The sequence below is a fragment of the Pristiophorus japonicus genome, chromosome 2 (genome assembly GCF_044704955.1).
Source record: "Pristiophorus japonicus isolate sPriJap1 chromosome 2, sPriJap1.hap1, whole genome shotgun sequence".
In the NCBI taxonomy this organism is placed as follows: domain Eukaryota; kingdom Metazoa; phylum Chordata; class Chondrichthyes; family Pristiophoridae; genus Pristiophorus; species Pristiophorus japonicus.
In genome coordinates, this window is record NC_091978.1 from 22,142,520 (window position 1) to 22,162,520 (window position 20,001).

At 47.2% G+C, this 20,001-nt stretch overlaps 1 protein-coding gene across 1 annotated transcript in view; it reads right to left on the reverse strand.

The window, feature by feature from the left end:
• Positions 1-20,001, reverse strand: part of gfra4a (GDNF family receptor alpha 4a) — a 94,305-nt gene that overhangs the window by 24,386 nt on the left and 49,918 nt on the right. The window contains exon 4 of the mRNA XM_070859534.1: positions 14,389-14,734. Within this exon, the coding sequence (XP_070715635.1) occupies positions 14,389-14,734 (346 nt within the window). The remainder of the gene's footprint in view (positions 1-14,388; positions 14,735-20,001) is intronic.

Consider the following 20,001-nt stretch of genomic DNA (forward strand, 5'->3'; position numbering starts at 1 on the left):
TAAAAGTAACGGTGAGGCTAACAACACTCACCATTATTTATGTGGAAATCGGGCAACAACTTCCGACGACCGCACATGTTAAACGCGGAAATCCAGAAGTTGGATACCTTTTTTATTAGAGGTGAGAGTGCTACCGACTGAGCCACGGCTGAAACAAGGAAGAAGGAAACAAAATGGGCCAGAATTTATTGCAGCAGAGCTGGTCTCCAGTCGTCTTGGTTAATCCTTGCCACTGGACCAAGACCTAGCTCTGTCAAGCCCGTGGGGTGGCTGGTGTACAACGGCCACCACGCGGTAAAAAAATCCACGCACAGGCATCTTCCACCCTTCAGAATGTAGTTCAGGACCTTCATTGTAGTTCATTGAAACACCTGTGAACTCATCCTTTTTTGGCGTGGAAGCAAGTCATCCTCATTTCGAGGACTGCCTCAAGGACTCATTCTCGGACTCTATGACTGAAATGGATAAGCCCTAACTTCCTGTGGCGAGTTTAGTTTGTTTCTACTGGGCAAGTACAGGAGTGTCATATCAGCGAATGCATTTGAATGGTGAGCCAGACAGTGAGATGCCATGTTGAGAAAGCCAACCGCGGAGCGGCGCATCTCGGACAGCAACTTGCGGATTTTCACGTCTAGCCGCGCACCTGTGCTTGCCTGAAGTTGCTGTGCAATTTGCGTGTAAATAAATATGAGCGCTATTGGCCCCACCGTTTTGGTAAACTCCGCTCCAATAAACTTATATTTGCCAAAAGAGAAGAGGTTAATAATTTCTCCCCCAGCATCGCCCCCCCACCTCCCACCCCCCCACTCCCCCAGACTCTGAGTGCTTTTCCTTGTAATTCATTTTCAGCAGTTTGATGAAATGGTGATAAAGGAGCTGTTGCGAAGGCAGCCTTCAAGTGCAGTGCCTCTTCACAGTGATGCATATCTGCTTTTATTCCACAGAGGGGCCCTCTGACCCCTCCAAGCTCTCTTCATTTGGGATTCTCTATCTGGAAAGCATACGGCTCCAAACACAAATTAATATTCCTGCTCTGCCGCCGTTGGAAGTGAAAAATAAATCATATTTAGGTCAGATCACAGGGGTTTATAAATTCAAATGAAAAGCAGTCCTTGAAAAATCTAACTACCTTTGGACCACAATAACTGTTCAAAGAGGAAGAAAATAACCCCTCCAATTGCAATGAAAAGATCTATTACATTGGAAATCTCAAATACTCGGTTCTATGAGAAACATCTGGAGATATATTTTTTGTCGGTCCCTCTGGACTGTCAGGAGTAAGATAAGAGGAGTAGGCTTAACGAGTTTCAGTAGTGCAGCAATAACTCAACATCCCCAAGAAATAAATAAAAATATACAGATATTTAAAAAAAATTGGTTCCCAGGTTGTGGACTTCGCTGGCAAGGCCGGCATTTATTGCCCATTCCTAATTGCCCTCGAGAAGGTGGTGGCGAGCCATCTTCTTGAATATAACTGAGTGACTTGCTAGGCCATTTCAGAGGGCAATTAAGAAGAAGAAAGACTTGGATTTATATAGCGCCATTCACGACCACCGGACGTCTCAAAGCACTTTACAGCCAATTAAGTACTTTTGGAGTGTAGTCACTGTTGTAATCATTATCATCATCATAGGCAGTCCCTCGGAATCGACATAGACCAGACCGGACAAGGACGGCAGATTTCCTATATGTGACTCCAGACCCACAGCAATGTGGTTGACAAAGTAGCTGTGTCAGCTATGGCTCAGTGGGCAGCTCTCAGTCAGAAGGTTGTGGATTCAAGTCCCACTCCAGGGACTTGAGCACAAAAATCTAGGCTGACACTCCAGTGCGGTGCTGAGGGAGCACTGCACTGTCGGTGTTGCCGTCTTTCGGATGAGACATTAAACCGAGACCCCGTCTGTTCTCTCAGGTGGACGTAAAAGATCCCACGTCACTATTTCGAAGAAGAGCAGGGGAGTTATCCCCGGTGTCCTGGCCAATATTTATCCCTCAATCAACATAACAAAAACAGATTATCTGATCATTATCACATTGCTGATATGAGATTTTTATTCCAGATTTATTTAATGAACTGAATTTAATTTCCCCCAGCTGCCATTTGAACTCACATCTCCAGCATCATTGGTCCAAGTTACTGGACTACTAGTCCAGAAACATAACCACTATGCTACCATATTCCCAGAAACTGCGGACTCATTCCTCACCTCACTCTGTGTTCTCCTTCAAAGTTGGGGGATGATTTTAATCTAACCCGCTTACGGATGGGATCAGCCGTCTATTTTACATTGCCTGAATTTACTGTCCGATGACTTCAACGGATAGTAAAATGGAGCGGATTGCAAAATGATCCAATCCCCGTCAGCTTCCCTCCAGGCAGGTTAGGGACATGGGAGCAGGAGTAAGCCATTTAACCCCTTGAGCTTGTTCCAACATTCAATGAGATCATGGCTAGTCTCATATACCTGCCTTGTTACCCCTTAATTTCTCTCAATACCTTTGTTAACCAAAAAGCAACAATCTCGGATCTAAAATTAACAATTGACCCAGTATCGACTGCCGTTTGCGGAAGAGAGCTCCAGATTTCTGCCACCCTTTGTATGTAGAAGTGATTTCTAACGACTCTCCTAAAAGGTCTGGCTCTAATTTTTAGTCTATGTGCCCTAGTTCTAGATTCCCCAACCAGCGGAAAGAGTTTCTCTCTATCTACCCTATCAGTCTCCTTTAATATCTTGGAAACTTTGATCAAATAAAATTAAGTCTGTAACTTGTCGTCTTTCGTATTGTTTTTAAGTTTGATAGGGCTTGCACTTGAGTATTGTCCTTTACCTGTCTTTCTCAGTGAAAACATGTTTTAGTCTTAATAGAAAATGTCACAAGATAGGCTCAGAGGAAGAAGGCATTTAGCCCACTTGATCTCATTCTTCTTGTAATGTATGTATGTCTGGGTTTACCAGCCACCAGAGGTCATTGGGCCACAGACACACACGTGCAGCCCTTGTATATAAAGAAAGCCTCCATGTTTAATCCTCACTTTGAGAGCTAATAAAGTAGAGTCAGGTCGCACCTGATTGAGTTCACGGTACTAAGCCCATTGAGTTATTGCATACGCTACATTTGGCGACGAGGCACACTACGAAATTTCACACTCAGAACAAAAAAATGAGCACCGTTGGAATCCTGGAGCGATTCGTGGAGGGAGAAGACTGGGAGGATTTTACAGATTGCCTCGACCAGTACTTCGTGGCCAACAGGATGGATGAAGATGCTGACGCAGTTAGGCGCAGGGCAGTTTTCCTCATGGTTTGTGGTCCAAAAATCTATGGCCTCATAAAGAACCTGCTCTCACCTGCACATCCAATGGAAAAGACCTATGAAGAATTGTGTGCTCTGATTTGGGACCATCTCAAACCGAAAGAAGGCATTATTATCTCGAGATAGCGCTTTTACAAGCATGTTCGTTCTGAGGGCCAGGATGTGGCAGAATTTGTTGCCGACCTGGGGTGTCTAGCTGGGCCGTGTAAATTTGGAACCGCGTTGGAAGACATGCTGCACGACGTCTTTGTAATAGGCATAAATGACGATATGATCCTGTGGAAGCTGCTGGCTATGGAGACGCTGGATCTGGGCAGGGCCATCACGATCGCCCAGGCTTGCCTGACCACGGCCGATGGTACAAAGCAACTATCCTTGCAGAGTCAGAACTCCACGGCAAGTACCGTGTACCAGATTGTGTCATCAGTTGGCAGAGCTGCACCTGGCAGGGCCTACCTGACTGTGTTTGCGAAACCTGTAACTGCTCGAAGTCTGCCATTGGGCACGAATCCGATTTCACCCTGTTGGCGTTGAGGGGGCAATCATCGGACTCATCAGTGCCGTTTCAGACAGTATATTTGTAGAGGCTGTGCGAAAATGGGGCATCTTCAGCGGATGTGTCCACAGCTCAGCAAGCGTGCTGTGACACACCACATGGATGATGATGACCGATCCGGAGCGGATCCGGCAATGCAACTCGAGATACCTGAGGAGGAAGTGTATAGTGTACATTCGTTCCTGACAAAAGAGCCAACCAATAATGATTGAAGTAAAATTCAACCGCGTGCCGGTATCTATGGAATTAGACACGGGTGCGAGTCAGTCAATTATGAGCCAGAGGACTTTCGAAAAGCTGTGGGACACCAAGGCCGTGAAACCCAAGCTGAGTCCAGTAAATGCAAAATTGCGTACCTACACCAAAGAGCTCATACCAGTGATTGGCAGTGCAGCAGTCAAGGTGTCGTATGATGGGTCGGTTCATGATTTATCGCTGTGGATCGTTCCAGGCAATGATCCAACGCTGTTCAGCAGGAGTTGGCTCAAAAAAATAAAGTGGAACTGGAACAATATTAAAGCTTTGTCATCGGTGGATGACACTTCGTGTGCTCAAGTGCTGAGCAAATTTCCCTCGCTGTTTGAACCGGGCATCGGCAACTTCACAGGAGCCAAGGTGCAGATCCACCTGGACTCAGATGCAAGACCCGTCCATCACAAAGCCCGGGCGGTCCCGTACATGATGAGGGAGAAGGTCGAAATCAAACTGGACAGACTCCAATGTGAAGGGGTCATTTCACCGGTCGAATTTAACGCATGGGCTAGTCCCATTGTTCCTGTGCTAAAGAGTGATGGCACTGTCAGGATTTGTGGAGACGACAAGATTACGATCAACCAAGTTTCGAAACAGGATCAGTACCTGTTATCAAAGGCTGATGACTTGTTTGCAATGCTAGCCGGGGGAAACTCGTTCACCAAATTGGATCTGACGTCAGCCTATTTGTCGAATCGTCGAAGAAACTTACGTGCATCAATACGCATAAAGGACTGTTCATTTACAACAGGTGTCCTTTTGGAATTCGCTCAGCTGCAGCCATATTTCAGAGAAACATGGAGAGTTTACTGAAGTCCATCCCTGGAACTGTGGTGTTCCAAGATGACAAAAATGCACCCAGACCCCAGAATGCGACGGAGCTGTGTTCGTTCCTTGGTCTTCTCAACTACTTCGGTAATTTCTGACCTAAATTGAGCACATTATTAGAGTCACTGCACATGCTGCTCAGAAAAAGCGACAACTGGATTTGGGGTGTATCTCAAGACAGGGCCTTCGAGATGGCTAGAAATCTGCTTTGTTCCAACAAATTGCTAGTACATTATGACCCATGCAAGTGTTTAGTATTGACCTGCGATGCTTCATCACATGGGGTTGGTGGCTCCAACAATCCAATGAATTGGGCAAACTACAACCCGTTGCATACAAGAAGCATGTCTAAAGTGGAAAGAGCCTATGGCATGGTAGAGAAAGAAGCTTTAGCCTGCATATATGGGGTTAAAAAGATACACCAGTATTTGTTTGGGATTCGTTTCGAGTTTAAAACCGATCACAAGCTGCTCATATCTTTGTTTTCAGAGGATAGAGGTATCAGTACCAACATGTCATCCCACATCCAGAGGTGGGCGCTGACATTATCTGCCTATGATTATATCACTTGCCATAGACCTGGCACCGAGAATTGTGCCGATGCATTGAGCCGTTTACCGTTATCCACACCGGAGGTGGAAATGCCACAGCCCTCAGACCTTCTGTTGGTCATGGATGCCTTTGAGAGTGAAGGGTCGCCTGTCACTGCTTAACAAGTTAGGACCTGGACCAGCCAGGATCCGATCTTATCGGTTGTAAAACATTGTGTCCTTGGTGGTGATTGGTCGGCCATTCCCAGGGAAGTGTGTGATGAGACCAAACCTTACAACCATCGCAAAGACGAACAATCCATTCAATCTGATTGTTTGGTGGGCTGGCATTGACTCGGATTTGGAGTCATGTGTGCATCAGTGCAACACTTGCATGCAGTTAAGCAATGCACCAGTGGAATCTCCGCTAAGTCTGTGGTCGTGGCCATCCAAACCATGGTCGAAGATCCACATTGACTATGTGGGTCCTTTCCTGGGCAAAATGTTTTTGATGGTGGTGGATGCGTATTCCAAATGGATAGAATGCATAATCATGTCATCCAGCATATCCACAGCCACCATTGAGAGCCTTCGTGCCATCTTCACCACTCATGGTCTGCCCGACATCGTTGTGAGCAACAACGGATCGTGCTTCACAAGTTTGGAGTTTCAAGAGTTTATGAGACTCAATGGTATCAAGAAAGTAAGGTCAGCACCATTCAAACCCGCGTCCAATGGTCAAGCGGAACGGGCCGTCCAAACTATCAAGCAGAACCTGAAACGCATAACTCACGGTTCTTTGCAGACTCGCTTGTCACACATACTGCTTAGTTACAGGATGAGACCCCACACACTTACCGGGTTCCCCCCTGCCGGACTGTTGATGAAGAGAGTTCTCAAGACCAGGCTCTCACTGGTCCACCCTGATCTTAACGATCACGTCGAAAACAGATGTCAACATCAGCAGTGGTATCATGATCGCACTGCCATGTCACGTGACATCTCTGTTAATGATCCTGTGTATGTGCTAAATTATGGTCAAGGCCCCAAGTGGGTCACTGGCACTGTTACGGCCAAGGAGAGTAACAGGGTGTTTATTGTCAGGCTCACTAATGGGCAAACATGCAGGAGGCACATTGATCAGACGCAATTGCAGCACACAGACGAACCGGAACAGCTTGAAGAAGACACCATCAATGACCAACCGATTCATATTCAGCCATCAGTAGACCCTGCTGTTGTCAATGAATCTGAACCTTCAATTCCTGACATGGACACTGCCACTCCCATTAGATCGGCTACCCAGCCTCAAATCATGAATGACTCGGAGAGCTCACCCAGATCTGGAATTGAACTGAGACGATCAACTCGGGAGCGTAAATACGACTGATACTAAGATCTTGGGGGGGAATGATGTAATGTATGTATGCCTGGGTTTACCTGCCACCAGGGGGAGTGATCGTCGGAGGTCATTGGGCCACAGACACACACGTGCAGCCCTTGTATATAAAGAAAGCCTCCATGTTTAATCCTCACTTTGGGAGCTAATAAAGTAGAGTTAGGTCACACCTGATTAAACTCACGGTACTAAGCCTATTGAGTTATTGTATATGCAACACTTCTAAAACTAACCCTATCATCTCTTCATTATGCCTATAATAATCGACGAATCAGGCAGCCAGGCCTCAGTTTAACATCTCCCCATGAAGGATGACAGCTCCAAATACGAGTCACTGCCTCAGTCCATTATGGTGATCCGATTGAGGTGTTTAGGTGATCTCATTAAGGTATTTTAAGATCATTAAAGAAACTATTTCCTCTAGCGGGGGAGTCCATTACAAGGGGGCATAACCTGAGCTAGGCGGTCTGGAGTGATGATTGGAAAAACTTCTTCACAAAAGGGTAGTGGAAACCTGGAACTCTCTTCCCCAAAAGAGTGTTGAGGCTCGGGGTCAATTGAAAAATTGAAAACGGAGACAGATAGAAGTCCATTTATGTCCATTTAATATATGCTACCTTTATATTGTGGCTTGGTACAGTCCAAGTTCTGAGAGAGCTGAGGCAAAATGACCGACTTGCTTTCTACATTTCAACTCTGCCGCCAGCCTTCAGAAAGGTGAGTGGCTCCACAGAGGAGGGGGCCCCAGTGGTAGAAGGTACAAATGTATTTTCCTGACTGCCAAAACAAGATAGGTCAAGTGATTGGTACTGGGGAGTGCTGATGCCACGGTAATATTAACGTGGAGCGTGGGCAGGTACAGCAGAAGCGGTGAGGTTGGGGCGAAGGAGCAGCGAGTGATCGTGGAGCAAGGTGATCGGGGCCCAGGAGAGGCATAAGTTTGGGGCCCTGAAGAGACATGGGCCCAAGGACAGCATGGATATGTGTGCACACTAGGTCCGTCTTGGTTAATCCTTGCCACTGGACCAAGGTCTACTCTGTCAAGTCCATGTGGTGGCTGGTGTGCAACAGCCACCACACATTAAAAAAAATCCACGCACAGGCATCTTCCACCCTTCAGGATATCGTTTGGGATCTGGAATATTAGATCCTTCACTGAAACACCTGTGAACTCATCCCTTTTTTGGCGTGGAAGCAAGTCATCCTCGATACGAGGGACCACCTATGATGAATATTAATGTGTCCAGGTGCAGACCGAGTGCACGGGGAGACGGAGATGTGGAAGCAATGTTGGATTAGCACAAGAACGCAACTGCTACCATCTGTTACAAGGAATTGGGTTTGAACAGTACAGAAAAGGGGAAATGGGTCCCAAAGCGATAAAAGACATCGTGCACACTTGTTATATTGCCGCCTCTGTTCGCGCCCCGGAGGGGCGGTAATGGCGGAGGAAAAGCTTTCCGGGCGGGCGGCCAGCTCCCAGCACCCCGTCAGCAAATTAGTTGCCGGTTTCGCGGGGGCGCAGAGCAGCACCGTCCGGGAGCGTCGAGCCGGTGTGCAACGCCGTTGGTTTCAACTACTCTTTGAAATTTGTTGTGCGCTGACCCTATAGCAGCCCATAGCGCACTGCGGTTGGACTGCCAGGAAAACTAGGTGGTCAGAGCTGTCCCAGAGGCGGTGAGTGATGGGATTGGTGAATGAGGTAAGTTTGATTGTTTTGTTTAGTTTTATTTTTTGCGATATAGCTTATTGTGGGATGTTTAAGGTATTGGGAATATTTGTTGTGTTTTTAGTTACGTTTTCTTTTGCCACAGAAGCCTCTCTTGGGGCGCTCCGAGGCCGGCTCTTTAGCAACAGATTTTCAGTTGCTTAGCCGACCTTAAAAGAGCCGTGTAACGCCACCCTTAGCGCTCCGCTCCACACTAAGGGCCTAGTTGATGAATTTTGCTGACTGAGGTGCAAACTTTTCTCGGATGCTATAATTACTGCCCCGCCATGAATAACGCCGTGAAATGATGGACATGAAGATCCAGCCTATCACCTTTTTTCTGAGTTTCCCTGTTGCACAGAGGTTGACGATTGGGACCCACTGGTGAAAAACACACCATTAGGACAGATCCATCAATATTGACATTTAGAGTCGATTGGTGTCTCAACACTGCCTGTAAAGGACTGTTTTTATTAATTGCATTGAGCCGTAGGAGTTTGAATTGTTGCACAATGGTGCAGGGCTATTGCTCGATGACTGCCCACTCCATTATACCCAGACACTACAAACAGGTCCTTCCACACAAACTGTAAGGTTTGTGAAAATTGATCATTAAGGGAAATAACGAATACTCAACATTACATATAGGAATGAAGAATAGGCTCCGCCACTGGCTCACTCATTCGTCCACTGTAGGTGTCGGCTGTGGCTCAGTGGGTGGCACTCTCACCTCTGAGTCAGAAAATTTTGGGTTTAAGTCCCACTTCAGGGACTTGAGCACAAAATCTAGGTTCAGGGAGTGCTGCACTGTCAGAGGTGCTCTCTTTCGAATGAGACATTAAACTGAGGCTCTGTTAGGTAGACGTAAAATATCCTATTGCGAAGAGGAGCAGGGGACTAAAAACTGATCATCTGATCATTATCACATTGCTATTTGTGGGAGCTTGCTGTGTGCAAATTGGCTGCTGTGTTTCCTACATTACATCAGTGACGACACTTCAAAAGTGCTTCATTGGCTGTAAAGTGCTTTAGGATGTCCGTTGGCCGTGAAGGGCGTGACATAAATGGAAGTCTTTCTTTTTCTTTCGCAGTCTGGTGCTACATAAGAACATAAGAACATAAGAAATAGGAGCAGGAGTAGGCCATAAGGCCCCTCGAGCCTGCTCCACCATTTAATACGATCATGGCTGATCCGATCATGGACTCAGGTCCACTTCCCTGCCCGCTCCCCATAACTCCTTATTCCCTTATCGGTTAAGAAACTGTCTATTTCTGTCTTAAATTTATTCAATGTTCCAGCTTCCACAGCTCTCTGAGGCAGCGAATTCCACAGATTTACAACCCTCTGAGAGAAGAAATTCTTCCTCATCTCAGTTTTAAATGGGCGGCCCCTTATTCTAAGATCATGCCCTCTAGTTCTAATCTCCCCTATCAGTGGAAACATCCTCTCTGCATCCACCTTGTCAAGCCCCCTCATAATCTTATACGTTTCGATAAGATCACCTCTCATTCTTCTCAATTCCAATGAGTAGAGGCCTAACCTACTCAACCTTTCCTCATAAGTCAACCCTCTCCTCTCCAGTGCTGAGTCATACAAACAGATGTTCCCACATTCAATATCCTGTCTGTGCTGAATTAGCTTTGGTTGGGCTCCTAAATCCTTGAACGAGGGAGGGATAAATTAATCCAAGGATGTAGATCCCTATCATTATTCATTGAACCCTCCTAGACATTGTATGTTGTGTAGGTCAAGATCAGGCTCAGCTCTGATGTGTTCCAGAGACGATTCCGTCTATTGAAACCACTATCTAAGCTCACATGGGAAGTACCAGAGAGTGGCTGTGCAGCAGACAATGGAGCACAAAATTGAAAGCAGAATGGGGGATTAGTGAGGTTAATGAACTGAAGCTGTCAGGCAGATGTTACTACTTCTGAAATGTGGTGGCACCTCAATAATGCGATCATTCATCTGCAGCCAATTCTAATGTGCTAATGGCAGTAGGAAGAGGAACATTATAAACCTAGCCATACTGTCAAGGTCGCGATTCTCAGCTGAGGTCGCAGTAGGGGCTGCTACAATAAGCTTCAGGGGGTTAGGGAGGGGAAAAGGCAATATTCCTGCTTCTGATCACTATCCGGTGGGGAAATTCATCAGTTGTAGCAGGGATATCCAGGAAACTTGCAGAATCAGGCGATCCAAGTCTTCATTGGTGCACACATTTCATTTTAACCATTTCTCCCCGCCCCGCCCCCTTATATTCCTCCTATTCATTACATTTAACATTGAGAAGATGGAGCACCAAGGCTTCGCCGAGATACCGACAAAGTGAAAAGAAGTGGAATGGAAGATAGGATAAATCAAAAAAGGTAGGATTAAGGTGATGCCAAACTTGGTTTTAAAAGCTTGTGGATTGTAAGAAGGAGGTAAGGAATCACAGAGTCGAGGTTCTGGGAAAGAGCAACTTGCAGTACAAGACAGTGATGTGGGTTCTGCTGTTAATGATTCCAATCCAATCATGGGTCTGGGAATGAAGGGGGCAGGATCCAAAGTTGTTACAATTCATAGGCCAATATATAAGAAGGAAATGACTTAGCTCAACTGGCTAAAGGTGTGATTGTTATAGAGACTGGGGTGTCAATTAGCACAATGAAGGGCAGCTGTTTTTCTCATTGCTACTGATAGACCGGGCTGTGTTCATCATCAGATCTGGGCCTTTCTCACGAGATGCCATTGGAATTTAGGGAGTCCGCCCTGTGAGTAAGCTCATGGTGAAAGAAATATGGGCTGGGTACCTCATGAGTATGTAGAGGGAAGATATTCCCAATGCCAAGAGCAGGGGTGACTGAAGCTTCTAAAACACCTTATCTTCCCAGGGATGTTAGTAACAATGTGAAGGATACAATCCACTGGCCAGTGGTTTTTCTGTCATGCCATGATCCCCAAATCCAATATGAGCCGCTCTATATATGTGTGTGTGCATGGGTACGGGACCCAGAAGAGCCGAGGACCCAGGGGCAGCACGAACCCAGCCCACACTGTGATATGTGTGCGCACTAGGTCCGTGCAACGGAGCTGGTCTCCAGTCGTCCTGGTTAACCCTCCCCACTGGATAAAGGCCTAGCTCTGTCAAGCCCATGTGGTGGCTGATGTGCAACAGTCACCACACGCTTAAAAAAAAAAAAATCCACGCACAGGCATCTTCCACCCCCTCAATTGGAGTTCAGGACTGGAACGTCGGGTCCTTCATTGAAACATCTGTGAACTCATGTGGAAGCAAGTCGAGGGACCGCCTATGATGATGAGGGGAGCCCAGGATAGATTTTGCTGTGATGTCCTCCAACCCCTCTCCACGGTCGAATGGCCTCCCAACACTCGTTGCGAAGCTCACAGATAAATAATTGCCAACTTGACGAGGTACCAGAAGGTGCGCCACACCTGTGCAAACCTACTAATCATTCAATGTCTTCTGGAGATGAGGAGAGGCAATAAGAATTAATATGAAAGCTGCCTATTCCAAAAACGATAATACTGACAGTACAGGGCTGGAAACAGATCATCTCGGGGCACCTGGCCAATCCCAGTGTTCAAAAAAAAGGAATGCAAAGTTCACTACCTGTATCTCTCAATTAATTTTCTCACCAAGTGCCTGTCCAACTCCCTTCATGTTATCAGCTTCAATCGCCACTTCCATTGAGTGACAGGTAGAAGATCCCTCCCAGTACAGTGCTCAAATAGGAAGATGATTGACAGGTTTAAGAGTGCTGGTTGCATTGCTCCGAACTGCCTTTACGGTGAATTTGGGATGGCACAAGGTCCTTTCACCTTCAATAACCGGTTTAGCCAGTTTTCCATTGCCAACCTTTTTTGGGGGTTAAATCTACATGTTTACTAAAGTACCTGAGATGAGGGGGTTGACTGATGAAGAATGGTTAAGTAGGTTGGGCCTATACTCATTGAAGTTCAGAAGAGTGAGAGGGGACCTTATTGAAACAAAAAAGATACTGAGGGAGCTCGACAAGGTGGATGCAGAGAGGATGATTCACCTCGTGGGGGAATCTAGAACTAGGGGGCATAATTTAAAAATAAGGGGTCGCCCATTTAGAACTGAGATGAGAAGGAATTTCTTCTCAGAGGGTTGTAAATCTATGGAATTCTCTGCCCCAGAGAGCTGTGGAAGCTGGGTCATTGAATATATTTAAGGTGGAGATAGACAGATTTTTGAAAGGGAATGAAGGGTTATGGGGAGCGGGCAGGGCAGTGGAACTGAGTCCATGATCAGATCAGCCATGATCTTATAGAATGATGGAGCAGGCTCGAGAGGCCGAATGGCCTACTCCTGCTCCTATTTCTTATGTTCCAGCCTTGGCACTTAGAATCAGTGCCAAGCACTCAAGGTCAGGTATAGCACAGATCGTTCACAGGTTGAAGCTTACTGTTTCCCTGCAACATGCTTTAACTCCAGCTTATGGTACAAGGACTAGGGGACACAGATTTAGGGCTGGACTTTCGGGTCCTTTGCAGTTCAGGTCTCCTACGCCCCCTCATGATCCTCCAGTCCGGCTGGGAAGAACTGCGCCAGGTGTGCAACGCCTCTCGCTGTGACACCAGCAGGAGTTTGGACTTTGCCTGACCCGTCCACCTGGAAGTGCGCCCGCAATGACGGCCTGGGAAACCAGCGCGGTCCACCACGCTGGCGACAGTGAGGAAGGTAACGTACTCTAAAGGTAAGTGTGAGTGTTTGTTCTTTTAATTTTTTTTAGCGATTTGTGTTGCGGTGGCCTGGGCTATGTTTTGGGAATGTTTTTGTTTATTTTAAAGGTTTCCCCCCCACCCCCCCAAGGCTTCTCTCGGAGCACACATGGCCCGGCACTTTGGTTCGCGAGTTTTCCATTTTTGCGCCTCAGAAGTTGTACAAGGCCTCTCTTCGCGTTGCGCCCCCTGACGCAGGGCCCAGATGGCGAAAATTCCTTACCAAAGCGCAGACTATTCCCGATCTGTAACTTTCCCGCCTCCGTTTTCACGCCGAAAACGGAAAGGCCTAAAATCCAGTCCATTAGGTTTTGAGCAAGAGATACAGGAGGGGTGTGAGGTGGAACCTTTTTTACACAGCAAGTGGTAATGACCTGGAAACCGCTGCCAACGGGCATGGCGGAAGCGGAGACAATCAATAATTTCCAAAGGAAATTTGATAGGCACTCGATGGAAATAAGCCTGCAGGGCTGCGGGGATACAGCGGGGATGTGGGACTGACTGGATTGCTCGACAAAGAGCCGGTATGGACTCGATGGGCCGAATGGCCTCCTTCTGTGCCGTTATGGCTCTTTGATAGAACACTCCCTACTGCATCAGCAGGAAATATTGTATTTCCAACACCAGACCGATCTGTGTCTGTTTCAGTGAGGTTGTCAATTTAATGCCAAATTAAGGACAGTTTTATGGTTCTCCTGGGAGCTGTGTTGACATTGTGCGACATTGTTTCATGTAGAGACCTTGCAGCTGGCCGAGCCTGGAGACCTCAACCCCTTCTAACTGGACTGGATTCAAACTCTGATCACTTAGGTGAGAGGACAGTTCATTTAACTCTGGGTAACAGTGTAAAACGGGCGATAGCGCATCAGCCGTCCGTCATACAGCTCTCCCGATTTTTATTTGCTTTGAAGCCGAAATGCGGGGAAGAGCTGGAGAACGGACGGCCGACCCGTTATCACCCGTTTTACGCCCACCGCACAAAGTCCAGGCGTATCGCAGCGGGCGCCTAACTCACTGAGCCACCCCGCCCGCTGGCCGCACGCTCTTTACCTGCAAACAACATTTACTTTGCACGACTCCAGCAACGTCAAGCAATTCTGCTTCTCCTTCACGTAAAAGGAACACGACGGGACGATGGTCTGCCTCCTGCGCTCCGCGCACGCCGTGTCCTCGCAGGGGCAGAAGAGCAGCTCGTGCGTGAACTCGACGGGCACGCGGTCGAAGAACTTGCGGAGGGCCTTGTGGCACTTGGGGTGGTTGCAGGTCTCGGCCTTGCTGGAGCGCTTGATGCAGGAGGAGACGTATTCCGTCCGCAACTTCTGGCACGACTCGTCCACGTTGCAGGCTTTGGCTGCGTCGAGGCAGCGGTTGGCCCGTGTGACACCGATGTCAGACCCTGTGAAACCAATTGGACAAACATTGAATCTTCCTATAGACCTTGCGGTAATTGAAGTGCCGGCGGCTGACAATCATGACACACAGCGCAGGGGGGCGGGGGGAGGGGGTGCAGAAACTGTACCTTTATTGAAAAACCAAGCTCCTGACCGAATCTCTTAGAATTATCCCAAAGGCACCGGGAATTGCTATGAACCGACATCCCTTTTGCTGTGAGGTGGTGGCCATGTTGTGCATAGCAAGATCCCACAAACAGCATTGAGATGAATAACCGATTAATCTAGTCTATTTTTGTTATTAGCTGCTGTAGGAGAGAAGGCGAGATGAATCAAGAAGCAGTGGTTAAGTGACACCAAATCTGCCCTTTGGAAGCCTATAAATTGTAGGAGGGAAAGTAAGACTGAGGGAGAGGAGGTGTTCCTCCATTCAAGGGATCAGAATGAGGGTACGGGGCCCAGAAGAGCCGAGGGCCCAGGGGCAGCACGGGCCAGTCCACACTGCGATACGTGTACGCACTAGGTCCGTGCAGCAGAGCAGGTCTCCAGTCGTCCTGGTTAATCCTTGCCACTGGACCAAGACCTAGCTCTGTCGAGCCCATGTGGTGGCTGATGTGCAATGGGTTCTTCATTGAAACATCTGTGAACTCACGTGGAAACAACTCCTCCTCGTTCGAGGGACCGCCTATGATGATGAAAATGGCTAAGTGCATTATTTCCAAGTCAAGAGGCCAGAGAAGCAGTGTAGGGTTTTCTTACGGCAGTAAATAACGGAACAACAGCTCAGATCTCGGCAATCAATGCTCGGGAGCTTTGGAAGAGAGACTACAGCAGCAGTAGAGTTATACTGAGAATGAGTGCATGATGCTTTTCTAAAAGGAGACATTGTTGTCTTGTGATGTGTCTTAATGGGTTTGCATACGGTGTCTCAATCATACCACAGCATCTGCTGCTGCAAGATTTCACCTTCAGGCACGCACTGTGAAAGCTGACACTGTGGCAGGTATGGTGCCATGACCCTCTCCTTTGGCAGCCAACATGGTGGCACAGTTGAGGTGGGCTTCCAGCACCTGAGCTTCTCTGAAATCTCCGCCATCGAGCTGACAAAATCTTAAAAGTCCAAACGGTTCCAACGATGACAACAACTTGCATTTATATAGTGCCTTCAATGTAGTAAAACATCCCAAGACACTTCACAGGAGTGTAATCAGACCAAAATGAATACCCTGCCAAAGAAGGAGACATTAGGACAGGTGACCAAATGCTTGGTTAAAGAGGCAGGTTTTAAGGAACGCCTTAAGAAAGACTTTCATTTATATAACGCCTTTCATGATCACCGGATGTCCCAAAGTGCTTTACAGCCAATGAAGTACTTTTTAAGCGTAATCACTGTTGTAATGTAGGAAATGCGGCAGCCAAATTTGCACACAGCAAGCTCCCACCAACAGCAATGTGATAATGACCAGATAATCTTTTTTTTTGTTATGTTGATTGAGGGATAAATATTGGCCAGGACACCGGGCATAACTCCCCTGCTCTTCTTCGAAATAGTGCCATAGGATCTTTTACGTCCACCTGAGAGGGCAGATGGGGCCTCGATTTAACATCGCATCTGAAATACGGCACCTCTGAAAGTGCAGCACACCCTCAGTATTGCACTGGAATGTCAGCCTGGACTTTTTGTGCTCAAGTGGGACTTGACGCCACAGCCTTCGGCCTCAGAGATGAGTGCTACCCACTGAGCCATAGCTGACACTAAAGAAGGAGAGAGTGGTTTAGGGGAGGGAATTCCCGAGTTTAGGACCTAGACAGCTAAAGGCACAGAAGCCAATGGTGGGGCGAAGGAAGTGGGTGGAATGGACAAGAGGCCAGAGTTGGAGAATTGTAGTAGCTGTGGGATTACAGTTGGCTTCCTTATCCCTGGCCCAGCAGAGAATAAACAACCAGGTTTATTACTCCTGCACCTGAATTCTCCACCTGTTGGTGAGTTTGCAGTGGGGTGGTCCTAATGTGAAACTGCTGTTAATCCATTGCGATTTCCTCCCAGAACCCTCATTAGCCACAAAGGGCAGTTTGGAGGCCCGTACATTGGCCTTCATTAGCTCACTGCCCCTGGGAGGAGGCAAACGTGGTTCTGGTGCAGTCTTTAAATGGCTGCAGCTAATTAGAGGGCAATGTCACAACATTGGCAGAAGGAGCAGCAGCTTCCTGGGGTGTGTACGACTAGAGAAGCCCCTCCAGCTTTTCCAACGTGCCATTAGAGGTACTGTTGGCAGCACTGAGGGTCAGGAAGGAGGCACTGAGAGCAGAAGGCCCCACAGGCGAGTGGTGTAGGCTGTCTGGAGGGAGGTGGCTGGAGACAATCAGTGCAACCGCCACCATTCCAAGAACTGCTGCGCCCCACAGAAAGAGTTTCAATGATCTCACAAGGGGGGCCAAAGTAAGTTAAGCCAACTGGTGCCGTTACACATCCGCGAGCACTTGGACAGTTATGCCCTCCGTTCCTGGGAAATTCAGGGAAACTCACTTTTTCTAAGGGCAACCTCTCCAAACAATTAAGCACCTTCTTTACTGAAAAGCATTGTGTGCCCGCCACAAGGGCTTCTGCTTGTCTTCAAGGACACTTCTTTTATAGGGACAAGGCCCCTCATCAACGTGGCATGCATGACCTCATACGGGGCTTGCCCTCATGACACTCACAGGCCTGTAACATTGTCTTCTCTCCCAGCAAAGGGGAAAAAAGGGCATGCAGCCACAGAAGGACAACCAGAGGATGAAATAGTCAGATGCATAGGAAAGCCTGTAGGAGAGGATGAGGTTGGAGGCAAACTGGCAAGAGAAGGTTGGTAAAAGCTGTGTAAAGAAAGACTTGCATTTATATAGCGCTTTTCACAACTACCAGATGTTCCAAAGCGCTTTACAGCCAATTTCATACTTTTGAAGTGTAGTCACTGTTGTAATGTCGGAAACACGGCAGCCAATCTGCATACAACAAGCTCTCACAAACAGCAATGTGATAATGACCAGTTAATCTGTTTTATTGATGTTGATTGAGGGATAAATATTGTCCAAGACACCGGGAATAACTCCCCTGCTCTTCTTTAAAAATAGTGTCATAGAATCTTTTACGTCCATCTGAGATAGCAGATAGGGCCTCGATTTGACGTCTCATCCGAAAGACGGCACCTCCGACAGTGCAGCGCTCCATCAGCACTGCACTGGAGTGTCAGCCTAGATTTTTGTGCTCAAGTCTCTGGAGTGGGATTTGAACTGCACAGGTAGTGTCAATATCTTGTGCTTTTCTTAAAGGTTTACAATGCCCTTACACTCACCAGGGATATTTCTTCAAGGGCAAATGTCGCTTCATGCACAGCGAAACAAGCTCTTCTCTTTTTTTTTTTAATGCCACAGAGGAAGAGGCAAGCTACTCTGAGGACCCCCAGGCACTTCCAGATCAAAAGCTGTGCCATGCCCTCAACAATGCTGTCCTGGCATTGTGCCTGTGTAAGCAGCGGCACACAGATACCACTCATGAGGAATTAGTTAGCCAGGGTTGTCTTTGGGATAGTCACTGGGCACTAGCGAGAATGAAAACCTGGGAGTGGAAGAGAGTTCTTCCATAGAGGGAAGGAGAACAAAATTCACCCTTATCTGAAGCGCCTGGGAGTCTCCGATCTCAGGGCTCAGTCTTTAAAAGAACAATATTTCAAGGACGTGGATCATCATCTCAGACAGTGCAAGTCCCAGATCTCAGGGCTCGGTCTTTAAAAGAACAATGGTTCAGGGACATGGATCTCACGGGGATCATCACCTCAGGCTGTGAAGACGGTTTCCACGTATATGGTTGCGTTAACCGAGGTGCAACATATTACAGGTAGCTTCTCATGACCTGCAGAATACCCTGGAGACTGTGACAGCCCAGGAAATTACTGCAGCATCGAAATACCAGGAGGCTCCTGGAGTGACAGCTACCAATGCTTCAATAGATGCTTTGTACAGTGCACCTTCACAGGGCTTCCAGGATCTCACTAGGACTATTTGGTCTGTAGCACCTCTGAGTATGTGCCCAGCTCAAGTGGGCTGCAGGGAGTAGGTACAGATGCCAGTGTCTCTCCAGAGAATGGTAGTGAGCCCATTTGCTTAAAGCCCCTCCCAATACAGTCACACATGAGGGAGCTTTAGACAAGGGTCCGGCTCACCTCTTTCTATTCTAAGCACCAGGCTGTCGAAAACTGGTCTCTCTGGGACAGCAGATACCTTGGGGTGCAAGTCACTTCAGGCCTGTAAGGCTCCAAGCGAAAAATCATCACGGCCACCTACCGTTCAACCTTATGATACTAAGAAGAAGTTGTAGAAAAGGAGAATATATTTTATTGACACTTCTCGTTGAATGTTGTTGTTTCAAATAAAGGTGGCTTGATCACATAGTTGTGAGTTCATTTCTGTATCTGCTTTCAACTTTTGGGAGTTAGATGATGGCACAGGAAAAGTAGACTTCTGTCTTATGAAGGACTTTTGGCACAATTCTTAGCAAGTGAGGGACTTTGTTAACAATTGTGATGGGGGTAACAGGCAGATGTGGTGACTTTATTTGGTGGGTCAATCTTTAATTATTGAAAGTTCTCATTAGTGCTCTCCACACTGGCTGTCCTGTTCCACTCCTTCTCCTTCTTCAGCACCTTCCTCCTCCTCTTCATTACATCAAAATAAAGGTATGACCTTTGGGAAATACATCTTTAGAAGGCAAAGCAATACTCTTGAGCTGAACGGAGTAGCAGTAAGCAGCAAAAGCCCTGACTGAACCCCCAAAATACCAAAAGATCACTACGCAGGCAAAGAACCATCAACTTTCTGTAGCAGCATACAAAATGGCCTCCTCAATGTGGCATCTGCCTCAGGATTACATAACAAAATAACCGTGCAAGTTATGTATGATGATTATTTTGTTATGATTACTTCTTCATTAAGGAGGGAGAAGTGTAATATAGAGCTCCACCTACTGTGTTAATGCAACTGCTGATGTATAATAATAAAAGGGCCATGTGACCAGGTCACCTGACAAGTTCCTGTGTAATGCAGCCATCTTGTAACTATGTATTAGTGATGTTGTAAAGAATATATCACAGTTACCTTGCAGGTTCTGGGCAGAAATGAAGGGCGAGTGAGTCAAAGGGGTTAGCCACGCCCACTTGACCCCATTTAAATGTGGCAGAATGGACTTGCGGTGGGCCTTAAAGGGAATTGGCGCTTTGTTGGATGAATTGAAGTTTCA